Source organism: Chinchilla lanigera, unplaced genomic scaffold, assembly GCF_000276665.1.
Source record: "Chinchilla lanigera isolate Chin_1 unplaced genomic scaffold, ChiLan1.0 scaffold00001, whole genome shotgun sequence".
Lineage (NCBI taxonomy): Eukaryota > Metazoa > Chordata > Mammalia > Rodentia > Chinchillidae > Chinchilla > Chinchilla lanigera.
The window spans coordinates 3,449,616-3,467,727 of record NW_004955402.1 but is presented as its reverse complement, the minus strand read 5'-3'; the positions used below and the strand labels follow the sequence as shown (position 1 = coordinate 3,467,727).

The 18,112-nt window shown below is 47.1% G+C and overlaps 1 protein-coding gene across 1 annotated transcript in view; it reads left to right on the top strand.

The window, feature by feature from the left end:
- Ptprm (protein tyrosine phosphatase, receptor type, M) overlaps nt 1-18,112 on the top strand; it is a gene marked incomplete at its 5' end in the record, with an annotated part of 513,011 nt that overhangs the window by 288,730 nt on the left and 206,169 nt on the right. Inside the window, 1 exon segment of the mRNA XM_005372618.2 lies at nt 7,662-7,794. Within this exon segment, the coding sequence (XP_005372675.2) occupies nt 7,662-7,794 (133 nt within the window).

The following is an 18,112-nucleotide window of genomic DNA, read 5'->3' as shown; positions in this document are numbered from 1 at the left end:
CAGAGCGCAGTGCGGGCACACAGCGGTAGCCTTCTCAGGGCGCAGAGCGCAGTGCGGGCACACAGCGGTAGCCTTCTCAGCCTTTCCCTCAAAACTCAACTTTGCTTATGACAGTGTGCTCAAAATTTTTTTTCCAGGCTAGGGGTGTCACCGCTTGGTAGAGCACTTGCCTCGCATGTGCCGGTCCTGGGTCCCAGTTCCCAGCAGCACAGAGGCACACAGTGGTGCTTTCCTACGCCCGCATGCACATCACACATTCTCTGTTTTAATATCGCATGTTTTAAGACATTCATTCAGCAAGGACTTGGCCCTTCGCTGATCATTGAGAATCAAAGATGGTAAGAAATGGTCATTGCTCTTGGAAATCTCCACTGGGTCAGATGCCTGCCCAACCTCTCCTATTAGATAAATAAGCCAAATTCCTTTTCCTCTGCAGGGTCTTTCTTTGCTATTCTGTGCAACGCTTGGGCTCCTTTGCTGTGATTCCCTTTCCAACTCCACCCTGACCAGCATTCTGTCCTCTTGGAAGGCCCCACAGCTCTGCTAACCCCATGGCCGCATTTCTTTCCTGTGGTTGGCCCAGCAAAGTCCCCAGATATTTGTCTTATTTTTATTTCCGGGTGTTTCGTTTCTTATGGCATAGTTACTTTCCCATCTTCTCTTAGGAGCTCCTCTTTACACCTCATAGAGATAATTTTAGATTTGAGTCTTGCCTTACAGAGCTGGCAATCATCACCCCAATTTTCTCTTTCATAGTAGGGGCTTCACAGTCAGACCCTGCAGCTGCAGGATGCATCCGTGACATCCTGTCCCAGCAGTTTAGAGCAACCCAGCTAGCCTGACAGCGTCTATCTCCGGTCTCCTCATTCGTAAAGCAGTGGAGACTATACCTCCTGCTACATTAAAGTAAGGCTTTAGGTACATAGGCTATAAGGCTATGTACATAGTAGGTAGCCAGTAGCCTCTATAAGGCTCCTGGTACATAGTAGGTCTTCAGAAAGTTACCCTCTTCCCTTCTAACTTAGCAACACTTGAACAATTGGTCAGCATACTTCAGAGTCCTTTACACAATTATGGGTATCATCCAATTCCTGCATACAGTTCTCTGTGCAGGAAGTTGTGGTACCCTTTCTCCAGCAGGAAGAATTAAGAGCTAAATGTAAGCCAGACTGTGACATAAAGTGTATAGCATCGGGGAGAACTTGGTGGGACAGGACGTTGCAGTTTTAATGACTTTGGAGCCTGGTTTCAAACAAATTGTTGGAAACATCCACTCTTAACTAAGTCATCCTCAAAAAACCATCAATTTCACAAGCAGCCAATCAAGTCCCCTTTATTGATTACCCACTTCCTGTGCAAGGTGCGCATAGTTAATGTCTTAGCATTGGCAAGTTGTTTCCTCACTTTATTACTTGACCATGATTTGAGAAGTACAAATGGCAAAAAGAAAGTATTTCATCAGAATAGTAATAGCACTAGTAATTCTCTAGGGACTTTTACGGTGCAGATAGCAAGGGATAAACCTTTGATGGATCATCTTATCCACAGGGCGCAAGCCACATCAATAAATAAGAGCAATAACTGACATGAAATTAGAACAGAAACAAAAAAGTAGATTAATTTTTAGAGAACATATCAAACAATCCAGTTTCTCAGCTTTATATGAAAAACTGTGTTTCTGATGATGACTTGCAAGTCGTACGTGCTCTGTGTGCCCCAGAGAGGCAGTGAGGAACAAAGGAGTTATAAATTCAAAAACACAATCAGGTTACAAATAATACATAAAGTAGATTATTCCCGGAGCAGTGATTGGCTTTGCACTCCCCAGAAGGAAAGCCGTGATGGGTAATTTACCTGAAAAATCTTGGCGATGTTTTGCAATTAGGTGTGATGTTAATGGGCAACTGGAAACAACTTACGACGGTGAAGAGTCTTAATTCTCTGAGCCACACGACTTGAGCGGACTGTCTCACAATAGCCTTTACCACCAGCTGAATGTTACTTTATTTTTGGTTTTTGGTTTTTTGGTACTTAGGGTTGAACCCAGGGTCCTTTAGAAGGAGCTGTATCTCCAGCCCTTTTCCAGCTTGAGCCACGGCCTCCCGATATCCACAAGTTGCTTAGCCTGGGGTAGCACCTGAGATCCTCCTGCCTCAGGCTCTCGGAGTGCTGGGATTACAAGTGTATGCCACCATACCTGAGTAGCATGTTCTTTAGGACTGAGCTGTCTGACACACTTGGACAAGTGATATTATTAGATGTTTTCAGGTTTATTTTCTACTATTCTGTTCTCCTCCCATGGACTTCTCTGCTACTGTATTGTATCCCTCCTCCAAAGCTCCCATAGCTCCTGGCCCTGGACACCAGGAGTGCTTGTGGCCTTGCTTTGCCCTTGGCCCTGCGCGTGTTGGTGGGGACTTGATGCTGGGTTCAGCTCAGGTGCTGTCTGTCCATGAGGTCGCCCCCATTCCAGTTGCGCCCACACTGTCCCTTGTGTTCTTGCAGTTCCTATGGCTCCGGGCTCACACACAGGACTCTGGCCCGGTGGGCCTCAACCTTCAGCTGCTCACAAGCCCTTCCCTCCTCCTCAGGGCGTGGGGGTCCCTGCCTGGGTGCCCCACGGCGCTCCCTACACCTAGCACAGCTGATCAACCATTGGGCCATCCAGCCCAGCCCCACTCAGCGCCTGGGTCCCAGGGGAGTGGGGCTGGCGGCTGACCTTGGAGCGTGCCCATCTGCGGTCCTCCCACAGCCTTGGCCACTCCCTGTGCACTCACCAGGCTCCTGGGCTGCTTTCGGTGGAGGCTCATGCAGCAGGAGGGCCGGTCTCCTGCCTCCTCTCTGCTCCCTGTGCAGCAGCAGAGCCTCAGAGGACTTGGTGCGGCGGAGCCCTATGAAGGCTGTGCCGTGGGAACAGGATCGCCGCGCCGTGCTCCATGTATGTCCAGGGGCCACCTTGTGCCCGTCTTGGGGCCCGTACACTCCCTCCCACCTTGGGTCAGAGTGGCCACCCTCTGCCTTTGCTCCTCCTCTTGCCCGTCTTCATCTGTTATGAGTGGCGAGGGTCCTGGAGCCCCGTCCACCGTCCCTACCCTCCCAGGGCCTCCCCCGCCTCATCCCCTCCACGTTCTACCCGACCGTTCTTGTCTGCACTGATGCCATGGTTTCTCCTGCTTGAAAAGGGCCTCCTGACCCCCAGGGTCCTCTCCAGCCACTCTTCAAGGAGCCTTTCTTTGTCTGTGCTGACCTTGACCTCGACCTCGACCTCGACCTCCTCGTCCCTGCTGCTCTCTGGCCCCTCCTCCTGGTCCTGCCTCCCACCTTTGTGTTCCCTTCCTAAGTGCAGGTCACAGCTTTTCCATCTGCTTCTTTTTTGTTGTTGTTTTTTATTTTGGGGATTGAACCCAGAGCCTTCCCACTAAGCGACTGCCTGGCCCTTTTTTTAATTGTGAGATTCCGGGCTGGGGATCTAGCTCAGCGGCATAAGCACCTGCCTGGCAAGCGCAAGGTCGTGAGTTCGAGTCCCAGTACTGGAAAAAAAATGAAAAAACTAAAAATAAACTGTCAGATTCGTTTTCACCAGGTCACTAAATGGCCCGAGCTGGCTGGAACTTGTGACTCTCCTGCCTGGTCCTGCAGGTGTGTACCGCAGTGCACTGACATCCCTGAAATGCATTGCCCAGTCCCGGACCTCTCTCCTGCCTGTCCGGCTGCCTACTTGATCTCCTTTGGATGTGCGTAGCTCAACCCACATGGTCCCAAACCAAGCTTCTGGCTTTCCCCTCCAAGCCTTCCATGCTCTGCCTCTCCAGCAGCCCCTGCCAGAAACATGGACACTGACACTGCACATCAGGCCTGGTGGTGAATACCTGTGGTTCCACTGTCAGGACCAACCACCTCCTTCCAGCCCTGCAGCACTGCTTGCACTGCTATGACAGCCTTGTGACCAGCATCCCTGTTTCCATGCCGCGCCCTCTGCAGTCTGCGTGCTCCCTGCTGCTGGGTGATCCTGTTCAGTGCCAGCCGGATCACATCCCTTCTTTGCCCCGGTCTGCCCAAAGCTCCCATCTCAAACAGTGAACAGCACTTCCCACCCTCTTTGCAGAGGGGATCGATCCAACCTTGTGCCCCACCCTTTCCCAGCTCTCTGCAGGCCAGGCCCGCCAGCGCTCGGCCTCACAGATCTCTCTCTCAGCTCTTCCTGTTTCCCGGATGTGTGCCTGGAGGTGGAGGCGTCAGTTTGGAACAAGCGCTCCCTGCTATGTTGTGGAAACAGTGCAGGGCACACAGCTGGGTGCCCAGGGAGCATGTGTTGAGTGAACGACTATCGCAGATGTTTTCTTGGCATTCCAGGTCAGCCTGGCACCGGTCACCATTTCAGAGAGCTTCACCTTGGCAGTGTTTGGGAGGCCAACTCCCTGATCCCTCCCCGACCCTGTGAAGCTGCCCATGCTCTCCAGGACTCTGGGCACCAGCAACGGCTTTTGTGGCCTCTGGCTGTCCCCTCGGGTCTCTGGGGACATCTCTGTGGCCAGTTCAGTAGTCAAAGTTGGTCCAGACCTCTGGCCAGTGGCTGAATACATCCTGTCCTTGGCTTGGCATTTAATTTAACAAGTTGCCAAGTTGCAAACCAGCCATAAAGCACACTGCATAATTATTCCCTTCCTTCTGAAGGGAGATGTTGGATGTGAAACTTTAAATACTGGAGTTTGGTGGGAATACCGCCCTTTTTTGCCTTGGTCATTAAAACTAAATCACCTGAGCTCACAGTGGAAGTCAGCGGATTGAGCGTCCATGAGGACCACACACCGCGATCTCAGTGCCATGGCCTCAGTCTCTTCGTGACAGGGAGGGTTCCTATCCCTGTAGAGAAGGTGCCCCAGCATAGACAGTGCCCACGGTCACATGTGCACATCACACAGTTTAATGTTAGAAAGAACAAAGTGTGCAGTATTCTTGAAACAGTGCACACAAGGAGAAAAAAATGGCCTTACTGTGAAAAGTTAGAATTTATGCAGAAGGAAAAGCAAGTGTAAAAGTTCGCACCATTAGAGATCTGGCAAGAAACAAACAAGACAGAGGGGAGAATATTACGAGAACAACTCTGGCCAAGCGGTTTGTAAATTGTACTGTAGAATCATAGATGGGGGTGAGGGAAAAGAAAACGGCGCTGAGTTACAGCCATAGTCAGTTGCAGATTGTCCTCTGTACTACGCCCGGGGACATCTCCTAAGCGCAGGCTTGGATTTCTGGAGAAGTGTCAGCAGGAGAAGGGAGGCTGTTGTGTCGATGCTGGTTCGGGAAGGACAAGAGTCAAGGTGGGAGCAGAGGACCCCAGGGAGCCCAGGCCCGCGGTGCCCATCGCCCACGGTCTGGGCGTGTGGCTTCTGTCACCCAGACCCGTGCTATGTCCCTGCTCCTCCAGAGAAGCCCTAATAAACCTGAGCACCCGAGCCAAGCGGAGGGTTGGTCACGGGCAAGCCGTCCCGCCTGGTTTGAGTCGCTGTCCCATTTTGCATGATTGCTACCATAATCACGTCTCAGCTGTGTCACTCGGAGAGAACGTTTCATTTTCTTGACCTGCAGTGGGAAATGAGTTAAAAGTGAGTCCTGAGGAATGATAATACCGAGCTCACGCAGGCTGCATGGGAATGTGCTGCCTGCCTCCCAAAGCGGACAGAGGGTGCGGGTGACCACCAGTGCTTACCTCACGGTAGCAGAGCCGTTCTCGGTTCTCCCAGAGCCAGGAAAGTGCCGGGGGAAGGAAATGAGCATTTAGTTAGCAGGAGCAGGCGCAGCACTGTCAGCGAGACATGCTGTTCTCTTTCTGTACACAGCGCATGGGTTGTAGTATGGCATTTTTTAGTTTCAATTTTTACTTAAAATTTTTCTAAACAGTTTCTTTCCCAGCTAATGTAATTTTGTTACCCACAAAACAGCCTTCAGTCATTTATCTACTTAGAAAATAGATTTGAAGAATAATCAGTCTCTAACTAAGGAGATAAATGAAATGGCTTCCAAGTTGTCAGCATTTGGAAGAATAAAATCCACTTTATTTTCTAAAAGTTATGTCTTTTAAATTGGCCCCAAAATCAAAATTGAGAAACGCTGGGCTTTTTCAGTTTCCGAATTTGAAATGTGAACTTCTTTTTGCGTGGGTTCCTCTTTGCTGAAATAATTTTCATTCATCTTTTTATCACATGCGCATTTTGTCTTTAGGTTTTTCTCAGCAGTTATAATAGAGCGTAACAGTTTCCTCCTGGTGGACTGGTGGTTCTGTGTTCCAGAAGCTTGTGGGGGTTTATTGCAGGTGTGATTACCATAAAAATAAGTGACACTAATGCTTTCAACATTCAACTAGACAGCTAGTTTGAGAGATATTTATAAAACTAAACAGCAGGACATCCTCTTGCTGTTGTCAGAAATAGAAATGGCCTGTAAGGTTTACCCACGAGATGTTTATCCCCCCGGATGTTGTGACTGTCCCTTTTCTTGGAATGCGCAGCTGCGGTAGAAACCAAGGTGACGGGAAGGGACAGTGACAGCCTGACTTTCCCCATTTCTTGGCAATGGCTCGTTTAGGGTGCTGTGGGCACACAGAGAGAGAGGGACACAGGCCGAAAGCCCAATGGAAGGACAGAAAGAGCTGGCGTGAATGTTGAGTCTGAATGATGTTTTTACCAAGAAAAAAAGACACAGAAATCCCTAAGGTGAGAATTCAGACGTGAGATTATTGTGTACCCCTCGAGGGGGGCTGAGGGCTCAGATGGCCAACACCATCACGTCCTGATGAGAGAGGGAGAAGACCTTAAAAATGGGTTCTGTTTAGAGAATTGAACATTGCAGTCCTAATATTTTTCATCCTGGACTCATTTAGCAGAGGAAATGGATGTATCATCAGACCCAGATTTGACATTCCATCACATTATACCGTACGCAGGGCTGCGGTGTGCTGGGCATGGGCGGGCATGCGAACGGAGACATGGCCGCCACTCGAAGGCCCAGGTTATCTCATTTAAACAGATATTGAACGTGGGTGCCAGCGGTGTGATCACCAGCTGCTTCCCACTTTGTGAATAAATTGCTTAGAAGGAGTCTTTTGCCTGCCAGATGTGACCTAGATTTTGATTTCCAAAGGCAAAGGGAAAAGCCTCTACTGTGTTAGAGGAAAAAGAAAAAAGAAAAACAATTGCTGCTAAAATGCATGGGAAATGAGCTTATCTCACTTTTCCAGGTGTTTGGGCTAATATGTTATGGAATTATTGCTTCATTTATAAAAAATAATTGAGGAAAATGTTCCAGCAAATCAAATTTGGATAAAGGCTTAGGAATAGCTATTGTGTTGCTAGCAACTTTTTAAATGGAAGAAAGAGCAGGAGCTAAGAGAGATGATAAAAATATTTAAAAGCTGTATTTGAGAAGAGTCTCCTATAAAAGGGTCAGACGTGGGTGTGCTGTGGTTTAGTAAAATATTGAAGAACAGCATGAACAATTACAGTCCTTTCAGTGTGTATGAAAGCTGTTTTAAAAAATCAAAGCTTGTCTGTCTGTTGGTTCTGATAAGTCTTATTACCCTGTTCACTGCAGCAAAATTTTTAAAAATGTAATGTCTTTATTCACCTACCCACTCTCTGTCCCTTTTCATGTCCTTTCATCTTCAGGTGCTGCCACTCCAAAACCTGTCCCGGAGCCTGAGAAACAAACAGACCACACTGTTAAGATCGCGGGAGTCATCGCTGGCATCTTGCTGTTCGTCATTCTCTTCCTTGGAATTGTGTTGGTAATGAAGAAGAGGTGAGTACCTGGGCATTGCCAGCGTGCAGTTATGCCCACTGTCCGCCAGGCCGCTTCATGCACACGGTGATACTCAGTTACTGAGTTGGCATTGAGGGTTGAGGCATATCTGTGACTCTGTCCTCATTAATATTTTTCATCAAGTAGTATTGAAGGTTATGGGTCAGAAATATAGAGTCAGTGGCTATGGTTTTGTAGGAATATACAAAGAATGACCTGCCAGAATGATACAAGAGTGAGGTGTCTTCCCAAATGGTGGTACATGAAGCTCTAGAGAGCCTTAGAAGCCACTTACTCGGCAGGAAATCATTAGTCCCCAGGACATATATGGTATCGTATTTGATGTTCTTGAGAACATGAGGAGACTTTCTTGCTATATTGAAGATGATGGTGCTGACAGAATGTATTGAGCCCATGTTATGGGCAGGCACCAAGCCAGACATTCAGTTAATGAGCACAACATCCCATGAAAAAGAGAAATTCAGTAACAGAGCCAGAAGAGAAGGCAAGGCAGTGCCGGTCTGTATGGGAACAAGTCCCCAAGCCACTGAAGGTTATCACATGGGCCCCCAGCCAAAGGGTCACCTTGGCAAAGAAATACATAGATCTGGCAATAATTATTGTTCCTATCTTCTGTACCTGGAAAAACTATACTTAGCCACAAAAGCTTCAATTCATAGGGAAATGACTGACCTAAATACAGATGGTGAGAAGTGATACATTTCCCTAGAGGAAATGCATGGGTCTTGATGCTCTTCTCTGGAATTTAAGAATAATTGAGTATTATTATTATTAAAGGGAGTAGTAGTATTGAGTATTATTATTATTAAAGGGAGTAGAATGAGGGCTCGGAGGAAGGGAGGAGGTGGGAGATGTGGGCAGACAGAGGTTGGTCCTGGGAGTCATGTCTGGTCACGGAAGGAGGTAGGCTGAGTCCTGACGACCTTTCTGCAGGGGATGGCGCAGTCTGATTCTTAGAAAGTTGAACCAGGTGGGGAGGGAAACAGCTGTGGTCAGGAAGAGGAGTTCAATGAAGGAGGAGCAATTTGAGAACTATCTAGGAGGTACATTTGAGGAGCCACCTGGCCAGAACATGGAACCTCATGCTTGGTTTGGAAGGTGGACACATCGCTGCCTAACAAGGTGGACAGCTGAGGAGGAACAGGACATAGTTTGGGGTTAAGATGGAGAGTTCTGGTTCTGCTCGAGCTAGGTTCAGGCTTCCATTAAGTGGAGCTGCTCCTGACCGTTGGCTGAGCCGGTGTGGACTGGGAGTAGTCGCTTTGAAAATCTGCATTTCTGGGTCTGAAGCTGTGGATTAGGATGAAGTCACTTGGAGCTACTGTAGAGAGAGGGAGCGGAATGCTGGGAAGGAAGGGAGCACCTCGAGTGACAGTGACACGTAAGGGGAGGGAGAATGTGCCGCCGCACGTGCGTACACGTGTCCCTTCCTTGCTTTTTGCTCCATTGATGTTTGTTCCCTGTAGGCTCTGGGACAGTGTCGTTGGTCACACCTGTGTCCACGCCTGGTCTTGGGCCCTCATCATTTTATGTCTTGGTTGCTATCTTCTTTCTTTTTACCTATTACTTAATTGCTGTCTTCATTTTTAACTCTTTCTTTCTTCACATGCTGTTTCATTCCTGGTAATTCTTTCATTCTTTATCTGTTCCCCATCTCATGTTTATGTAGATTCCTAATTTTTTGGCTTGAAATGGTGGTTTTTGGTTTTTCTTTTTGTAACATAACCAAGCAGCCTTTTCTGTGCCTGTGTATTCAAACCAAAATTTTCAGGGAGATTTACTGTAAACGATGGGAATATGTTGGATCTTGGGTCATCTGGCTGGCTGTCTATGAGAATCGCCTGAAGCTCATAAGACGCTTGGCCCTTGTGGCCTTAGCTAAATGCCAGCTAATCCTCCAAGGTTCTGTTTCTACTGGATTAGCTCATTTTTCTACCTAGGTCTCTCAGGTAGGCACTGAGGCTCCGTTATAAATTATGCATTGGAGGAGGTTGCCCCGGGTAACATACGGCCTTGATACAACTTTAGACTAACTTCCCTAAATGCTGTCAGATTTTACACGAGTATGTGCTGCACGTGATCTTAAAGGGTTGTCCTCACAGCATGTGCTGCTGCTGCTTCTGCTGGATTTGCTTTTTCTGAAATAAAGACTATGTTCTCCGTGAAGCAAACTAGCCAATATACCGTACCTGTAAATACAACACTGGTAACATTCAGGACCTGAATAGCCAGGTGCACAAACTGTCGGGCTTCGTAGACATTCTTCAAGCTCTGGATCATTCAGGTTTTCTCACCAAAATTGAAGCCTACACTTGAGAGGTGGTGTTTCCAGACAGAAGAGTGAAAACATACCCCTCATCATTGACAAGTCGCCAGCATGTTTCATTATTGGAGCCGACCAGTGCCAGTCAGCAAGGAATTGGTCTTTTAGCCCTGTTTCCCAGGGGCCCCCAGGAAGGCTTCTACTAAAAAGGAGACTCGATAGTGAGTTGAGCAAAGGGAGTGAGAGAGGGGAAGGAAAAGAACTGCCTCCGGTGCCGAGGCCTGTGTCTAATGAGCCATTTTTGCCAGGTAGAACCAAGTGTTGTCCATTGGAGCCCATTCTGGTGGGAATTTGCTGGTTTCCTCTGCCCACAGCGCTCCGAGTTCACTGGCTCACACACACGCCAGTAGTCGGGAGGACAGGAGGACAGGTCCTACAGGTCCTCAGTGCTTCTTAGAAGCAGCTGTGTCTGTGTCATCCTGTCCCCCTGGCCCAGAGACCTGGCGAGCAGGACTGAGGAGCGCAGGGCATTTTGTTGGGATGCACAGTCCCTTGTTAGATGAACATCATTTTCCTGAAGGCCTGGCCTTTGGTGAACGCCAGCTGCTGGAAGGTGGCCCCTCACAGAGACAGTGAAACCTGTCCGATGCAGGCGAGCTCGTGACACTCTTTGCACGGAGCGTACTGAACGAAAACCCACATAACCCTTAGCTTTATTTGGCTATCAGGCCTTATAAACCTCTCATAGTTCAATAACTGGTTGTTTTTGATTGATAGGCATTAATCCATTTAGCGTTTGCCTGGACTCTTAAGTTCTTCTCTAAAAAATTTATAAGACCTACACATTTATTTTTATTTTGTTCCATAGGCAAAGCAATTTCTTTTTACTTTCCCTATTGCAAAATTATATGTTCTGAGGATGCAGTGTTCTGTTGCTGAAATGTTAAGGGAAGGATGTGAGATAAATATCTATAAAATAAATGTTTCATACACAGGCACATGGCCATAAACTCTCAAAATTAATATACAGTAACTTGCGTGGGAGATACTTCTACCATATTTCATCTGTGTATAATTAAACATAGTTGTATAAAATGAAAATTCTTCCATTTTCAACATTTTTCTTAAGGAACAATTTATCTCAATAACATATTTGACAGAATTTAGTATATAAGCACCGTCAATTTTACCATGATTAATTATATTTACTATTGTTTAGAAAATTGCTGTGGATCCTTCATAAGTTTGAGAACATTTGTATTAATTACAATAAACCTGTCTCAGCCCTTGTGTTATCGAGAAATTGCAGAAGTTGCACCTGCTGAGAAATAATTAAACAGATATGAATTATTTTGCAAAATAGCAAGTGATACCTGTTCTATGACATAAACACCAGTTATTGGTAAATATAACTAATTTAATCTTGAGATAGTAACCCCTCTCCTTTCCAAATTGCACTGTAGCAGATACACATTTTACAAATGAAGCATACATTATTAAATATTTAGTACCCATTGTATTATATTTAAACAATACTAGCGCTACCAAGAAGAGACTCTTGATGAAAATGAGAAATATTCCTGAAGACATGAAAAAAAAAGATAAGAGGGAAAATTTGATGAAAGCCTTGTTTTCAAAGAGATGCCTGAAGTGGATGGCTGGAGGCAAGTTGAAGTTAGCTGCAGTCCCTGCTCAGCCTGTTTACAAAGGAGATGCAGATTGCAGTTCTTCCTCTCGGTAGTTAAGTGTGACTTGAACGCAGAAAACATCGTCAGCCTGGATACCCAATTTAAAATCTTGTTTCAGATTCACACCTCCTGAAACTACCTGGAAAAAGTGCCATGCAGACATTCCTTTATGAATATTAGATAAAATATGTGCTCTTAACACGCAAGCACATAAATGAGAACCAGATGCTGAGACCTTCTGCGCTGCAATGCTTCGAGGTGCTTAAAAGCAGATGTACATGCACATGGCTGTGTAGAGACAGGTCACCACCTGCCCACTGCCCCATCCTGCGGGTTTCCAGGGGATGATAACTGAAAGGCCTGGGGGAAACAGGTCCATCTGTGCCAGTGGGTATGCCCTCTGTGCCACCTGCTCCAGCCTGGATTCAGGTGATCTCCACTCTGTTGTTGACCCCAGGTCTGCCTAATGGCTCATGTAACAGTGTTCCATTAGGGGTTCTTTGTGCCTCTTCATAGGATGATCTCAAGAGGAGTGTGGGCAGTGTAGGTGCCGGGCTGCCAGCTGTCAGGAGGAAGCTGTCAGGAATGGCGAGGACCATGGCTTTAGTCTTGCAAGCTTGGCATCACATCCTCTCTCCCCACTCTGGAGAAGTATGAATTTAAATGTGAGGTACAGTGGACCCTTGACTTACAAACCTGATTCACAAGGGCTGTGACTCAAGTTGGTTGTTAAATCAAGACTATTTTTCCCATAAGAAATAATGGAAATACCCATAATGTGTTCTGAACCTCCCAAAGCACCCCTTAACTAACCTTTTTATAATTAAAACAGGGTGGCATAATGAGCATAGTTTATCAGAAACACCAATAATTTTCCTCATGTATTCACCAAAAAGTTATAAAATGTGCCCAGTTTACCAGCAACTGATGTCATAGTATACTCACCATTCAAACTGACATCTTTGGCTTACAGGTGGGGAGGATAAAGTGGAAGCTGGTTACCGTTTGGAAGGAGAGTCCCCTTCCCTGAGAACATCAGGAATCTGGCTCTCTGTGTCCTTTCTGTCCTTGGAAGAGTTTATAGCCCATGAGGACCTGCTTCTGGCTCACTGGATCTCAACCTTTTCAGAACTAAAAACTGGTCTAGGGTTTCTGTTTCTATCTTTTCTTAACACTCTTCTTTATGATTGTGATTGCTTTGCTTACCTTCCCTTTCTTTGTTGGCTTCTTCTCTAGCTTTTTGAGAGCCATTTTGATACCAGTAATCATAGCAATTATGTACAGCACTGACCGAAATCATGTGCATAAGCACATGCATCTGCGCTCAGAGTGATACTTACATAAGCTTCCACGTGCTTTTCTGGCGTTGTGAGTCTTTGTTTACAACCGCGCAAGGGGTTGGCATTTGGTTTGTAACTCAAGACTTTGATCATAAGCTAAACCTAAAATTCCAGTCGCAACCCAAGTTGCTGGTATGTGAGGCCAGTCGTAACTCGACGGTCCACTGTATTTCACTTCTCAGAGCTAGTTTCCGTGTGTGAACCATGACATTACCGCTGATGATTATGATGCCGTGTTTTCTGTAGGGAGATGATGCGTGCACATAGTTGGTGCCTGCTAAACAGTAACGTAAGGGCTCAGAAGTTTGGGAACCCTTCCCAGAGCAGTGGGTGGTAGGTGGCAGAGGTTACACTAAACATAGATGTGTCTGCTTCTTAAACCCCCTGCCACAGGGACTCACACAATGCATCTTGCTCCTACAACTCAGGCTCTTTCTGCAGTCCTTAGGAGAGAACACAGTACCCTCCTCAGCTCATTACAATTCACCAAGGCACGAGGTCGGCAGAAATTGGAAATACTGCCAGCGTGCAGTATTCTCGCCTTCACAGGAGGATATCTAAATGAACCCCTTCCCACTTTCTCTTCCCCACTTTCCTGCTTTTAAACCCTTCCGTATATTTTATGGCATCTGTTGAATCCTAAGCTCACTTCTGGGGACTCACCATCATGCAGATGCAGTGTCCTTTGTATGGTTTAGCCATGCGGGAACATGTTAGGTTTTATGGGGCCAAGGAGTGTGAGCCTCAGGCCTTCCTCCTGGGAGGTGGTGTGTCTTTGGGGACACATGAGAGCAAGGACTCTGTAGATGGCTCCGCACCTGGTGACCTTGGCCAGAGCCCCTCTCTTTGTGTCCTTCAGTTCTCCCCAAATACCAAGCGTATGGTAATAGAACACACATCATCCAGCGTCAGGAGAAGAAAGCAAGTTAATACATGCACAGTGCTGGCCCCGAGAAATACGAGCTGTACTAGTTGCACATGGAATCCAGGAGTGCCTGAGCCCTCGCAGCCTTTCCTCTTCATGCCCACTGCAGCGTGCCTCCAGGTCTTCATTTCGGATGCAGAGATGCCATCTCTGCTTTAGCAGGGGACTCCGCTCCTCTGCTGTGGAGGCCGCTGTCCCTTGGCCCCCACAGGTACAACCTGGCTGGGTCTCTCATTATGAAGATACCAGGAATACAGCGACCTGGGATAGAACAGCTCACTGTCCCATCCTGAAGTCCTGAAGGCCGGGCTTTGGTGCAGGAGCCATGGCTGAGAGCACGGAACGGAATCTTGAGCCCTTCTCACCCACTGGGTTTCTTGTGCAGCAGCTCGGCTCAGCCAGGGGAGCTGGACTGTAGGAAAACTCTCTCCGCAGAGACAGAAGCAGCAGGTGCCCGAGACGTAGTGCTGCTGTGTGGAGACAGCACCCTGAATCTGGAAGCTTCTGAGTCCGCATGACCTTGGCATCCAACATAAATGCTGTCGTCAGGCCAGGCCTAGCACGGTGCCAAGTGGTCCGTCTGCAGGGGTGGGGACACAGGGACAGCACTGCCGTCCTTGATGTGCTTACGGTCCCTTTAGTCCTGCTCCTGCCGCTGCCTCCATCGAGAAGGTCGGGACAGGCCCCTGAGTCTCCTTGATCGTGGGTCTCCACGCCAGCCTGTGGCCGGGCACCAGCCCGTTCACCGGGCCGACTTCTCCCCTGCCATCTCACGGCACAGTTGTGCTGCTGACTCCTGATTCTAATGCCCAGGACTTTCCAGGCCAGCTCATTTCTCTGCTCTACCACCAGCATGTTCTCCCCGGAAGCTCTCGCCCACGCCCACGTGAGATTGTCAAGGGAGAGCTGCACACCCATGACCCAACTTTCCGCACCCCTCACAGGGGCTTTCTCCGGAGTGCAGCACTCCTCATCCTCCCCAGGGCAGGTTCCTCGATTCGGGCCGGAGGACTTCCCATCTGGTTTGGAGACTGGGAGGTCGGGCAGCTGAGGAGCAAATCGCCCCTGGTTGGGGTTGAAACCTGCATCTCTGTTAGTGCGTCTGTGAGTCTAAACCTCATACAGATTGCTTTGTCTGTTCTTTCCAGTTTGGTTTTTATTAGTAAGTAAAATAGCAGTGGAAAATATCTGGAGTATAAGGGAAAAGTGTATACAGTTAGAAAAATACAGGACAATTTCTAATCTGACTTCCCTGCTCAAAATTCAGGATGCCTCTTTTACCATAAAAATACAGTTCTTCTTAACAGGGAATAAATGGAATCTTTCAGTTAGGTTCATTTATAGAAAATTGTGAAAATAATAATTTTCTAGAAGGACAAAGAGGAGCTACTGTGTTAAGAGATATTTTTTGGGTTTTTTTTTGAAGTTTGGGAATGATGATATCAACAAAACAAGATGCCACACTATGATAATAATGTATTTAGGTAAGAGAGGTGTGTCCTCACTGACAAACTGGGTTTTGAAGGGAACAGTGCTTCACTTGGATCCGCTGAGCTTTGGGCTTTTTTTTTTTTTTTTCATATATCCTGGTTCCTTATTGGCACTGGTGTGGTAGAGCTAAAGTGAAGCTATTTTTATGGATTTTACTACAACAAGTAAAAAAGGACTCATTTATGAAGTTCCAGCATATTCCTCTTGCTTGGCAAAACCTTGGCAAACTGTAGCCAGGGTTATTCTGTCTAGGAGCAGCCTATTTCCTGTCTCCTGTGCATGCTCAGGCGCGAATAGGTTTCCACTGTGAATAACGTCCTGGCGATGGTGAGGGCCAGAGCTTGCCGGTTCCCGATGAGACACCTCAGACCCAGTGTGTCCTCCCCACAGCCCAGGCTGGACTGCTCGCTCTGTACCTTTTGCCGTGGGTGGCTGTGTGCATCTGTCCGCCCCACTAGACTATGGGAGTGGGCCTGGGAGTGGGCCCTGTAATTGTCTTTGATGACTAGCAGATTGCTCCCGAGTGGACGCTAGTCCACCTCATTAAAGACAGAAACAGGGCTTTCTGAGGTTCAGGGGCTAGGGTGTGGCTCGTGGTAGAGCATTTGCCTAGAACCCAGGACACTCTGGGTTCCATCCCCAACCCAGAAAAACTTAATAAATAAACAATGTAAGTCTTCATTGCAACATTACACTTTGGATTGCTTTGGCTTTAAAAAGAAATTTGGGATGGGAAATGTAAGTTTGATAACATCATAAGATGTTTCATTCATTTTTCTATAATACAGATATTCTGATAGGCACACTCTCTACTTTGTGGTTTTTAAGTTTGAATAGTAATTCTTTAGATTTTTAATTTAATATATTACAATCACTTAAATGAATATGTATATATTTAAATGGAGATACAACTTAATGAAAAGAAAAATGGATTCATTTGAGCCACCACTTATTTTCTTTATTCAATTTTTACTTTTGTGTGTTTCGTGGGTGCACAGTGATTGTGTGTTTAAGGGGTGCAGTGAGGCACTTCAGTACCTGTGTAAATGTGTCCTGCTCTGACCGACATGTCCATCACCCCAGACCCTTGTCCTTCCTGGTGCCGGCGTGTCCACATCCCCTTGCCTTCCCATTGGTTGTCACCATGGTTACTCACCTGCTCTCCAGCCCTTCCTCCACTATTCTGCTTAGCCTCTTCTGACCACTGTCCTATCTGTAAGCCAGCTTTGAAACTTTCCTTTTGCACTTGGTTTACAAACAACATGCATTTAGATTAAAAAGTCATACTCAAAATACTAAATAAGCAACCTCAAGGTGAACTTTTCTTTAGACCGCAGACATGGGTCCTAAGTCACTTAAAATCACTTAGAACAGCAAGCATCCCAGCTTGTCCATCCATGTGTCCAGCAGGAAAAGAATGGATTTGCATCTGCAGAAGCTCTGCTGACCCCTCCGCCTCCTTTGGGGCTTCTGCTTGCTACAGTCACCTTTCTGCTGCCAAGAGCTTTCCCACTGCATGACTGAAATGCTTCTTTGAGGGTGTTTGATGTTGAGCTTAGGGTTCATTGTCCTTGTGTGAACCAGAAAACATTTATAGGGGAAAATTCAGGAACGGACTTAGGGCGTGTGCATAGTTATCGGGAGCTATCAGACTGTGCTTTAGCCTTTCCTGAAAGCCTGAGTTTGGAGTTCGAAGTCAGCAGTGAGAAGCCGAGGAATTTGGCTTCCCCTTAAGGAAAGCTGGTCAGTTATCACAGTCTAATTCTTAGGTATGGAGAAGAACCCAGAGATACATTAGGACGCAGAAAGTGAAGTGGCGACCATCCTGCCTCAGTAACCTTTGTCCTGGAGTGTCGTGTTCCCTTCGGGGATGCTTAGAGATCTTTGAGTGTCCTCAGTGGAAAACACTTAATTGTAATAGCTTCTGCAAGTGACATAGTTTTGTAGTCACGGTAGTCATGATTTTTCTTTTTGAATTCGTTAAGCTAGGGTTGACTCAGAGTTACGGCCATAGAGACTTGAGAAGGCATGGCTAAGGGTCACAGCTGTACTCCCACAGAGGCCGCTAAGGCTGACCCAAGCAGAGACACGTAAGGACCATGTCTGATGAACCCTTGGTCACTACCTGTTTCTGGCCGTAGATATTTGTTACACCAGGAAGACACCGAAGACCCCTGTATGTCCATGCTCCCCGTCTACCCACACGCTCATTGGTGCCCCGGGATGTCCCCAGTAGCCCTCCTGGCCTGAAGAGGCAGTTCCTACTCATGGGTACAGGAAGGCTTAAGCCTTGGCTGTCTCTGCAGGCAGTGCGGCCCTGTGTAAGCAGAGCTCAGGCTGCACCCTGCACTGGCCTCGCTGTGGACTCCTGCATCTCTCTCTGATCCAGGCCGGGAAGCCTGTGTATTCTTTTATTGTTAAGGTTATTGGTGCAGTTTAGATGTACATAACGATCACATCCATCATAGTGAATTTATACCTGTACATGATATTTTTTAGCTCCTTGCTTTTATTCCATTCCCCTCCCCTCCCTTCAACTCTTCCTCCCCTCCTTATTTACAGAACTTTCTTTCCATTTTATCCTTTTTTT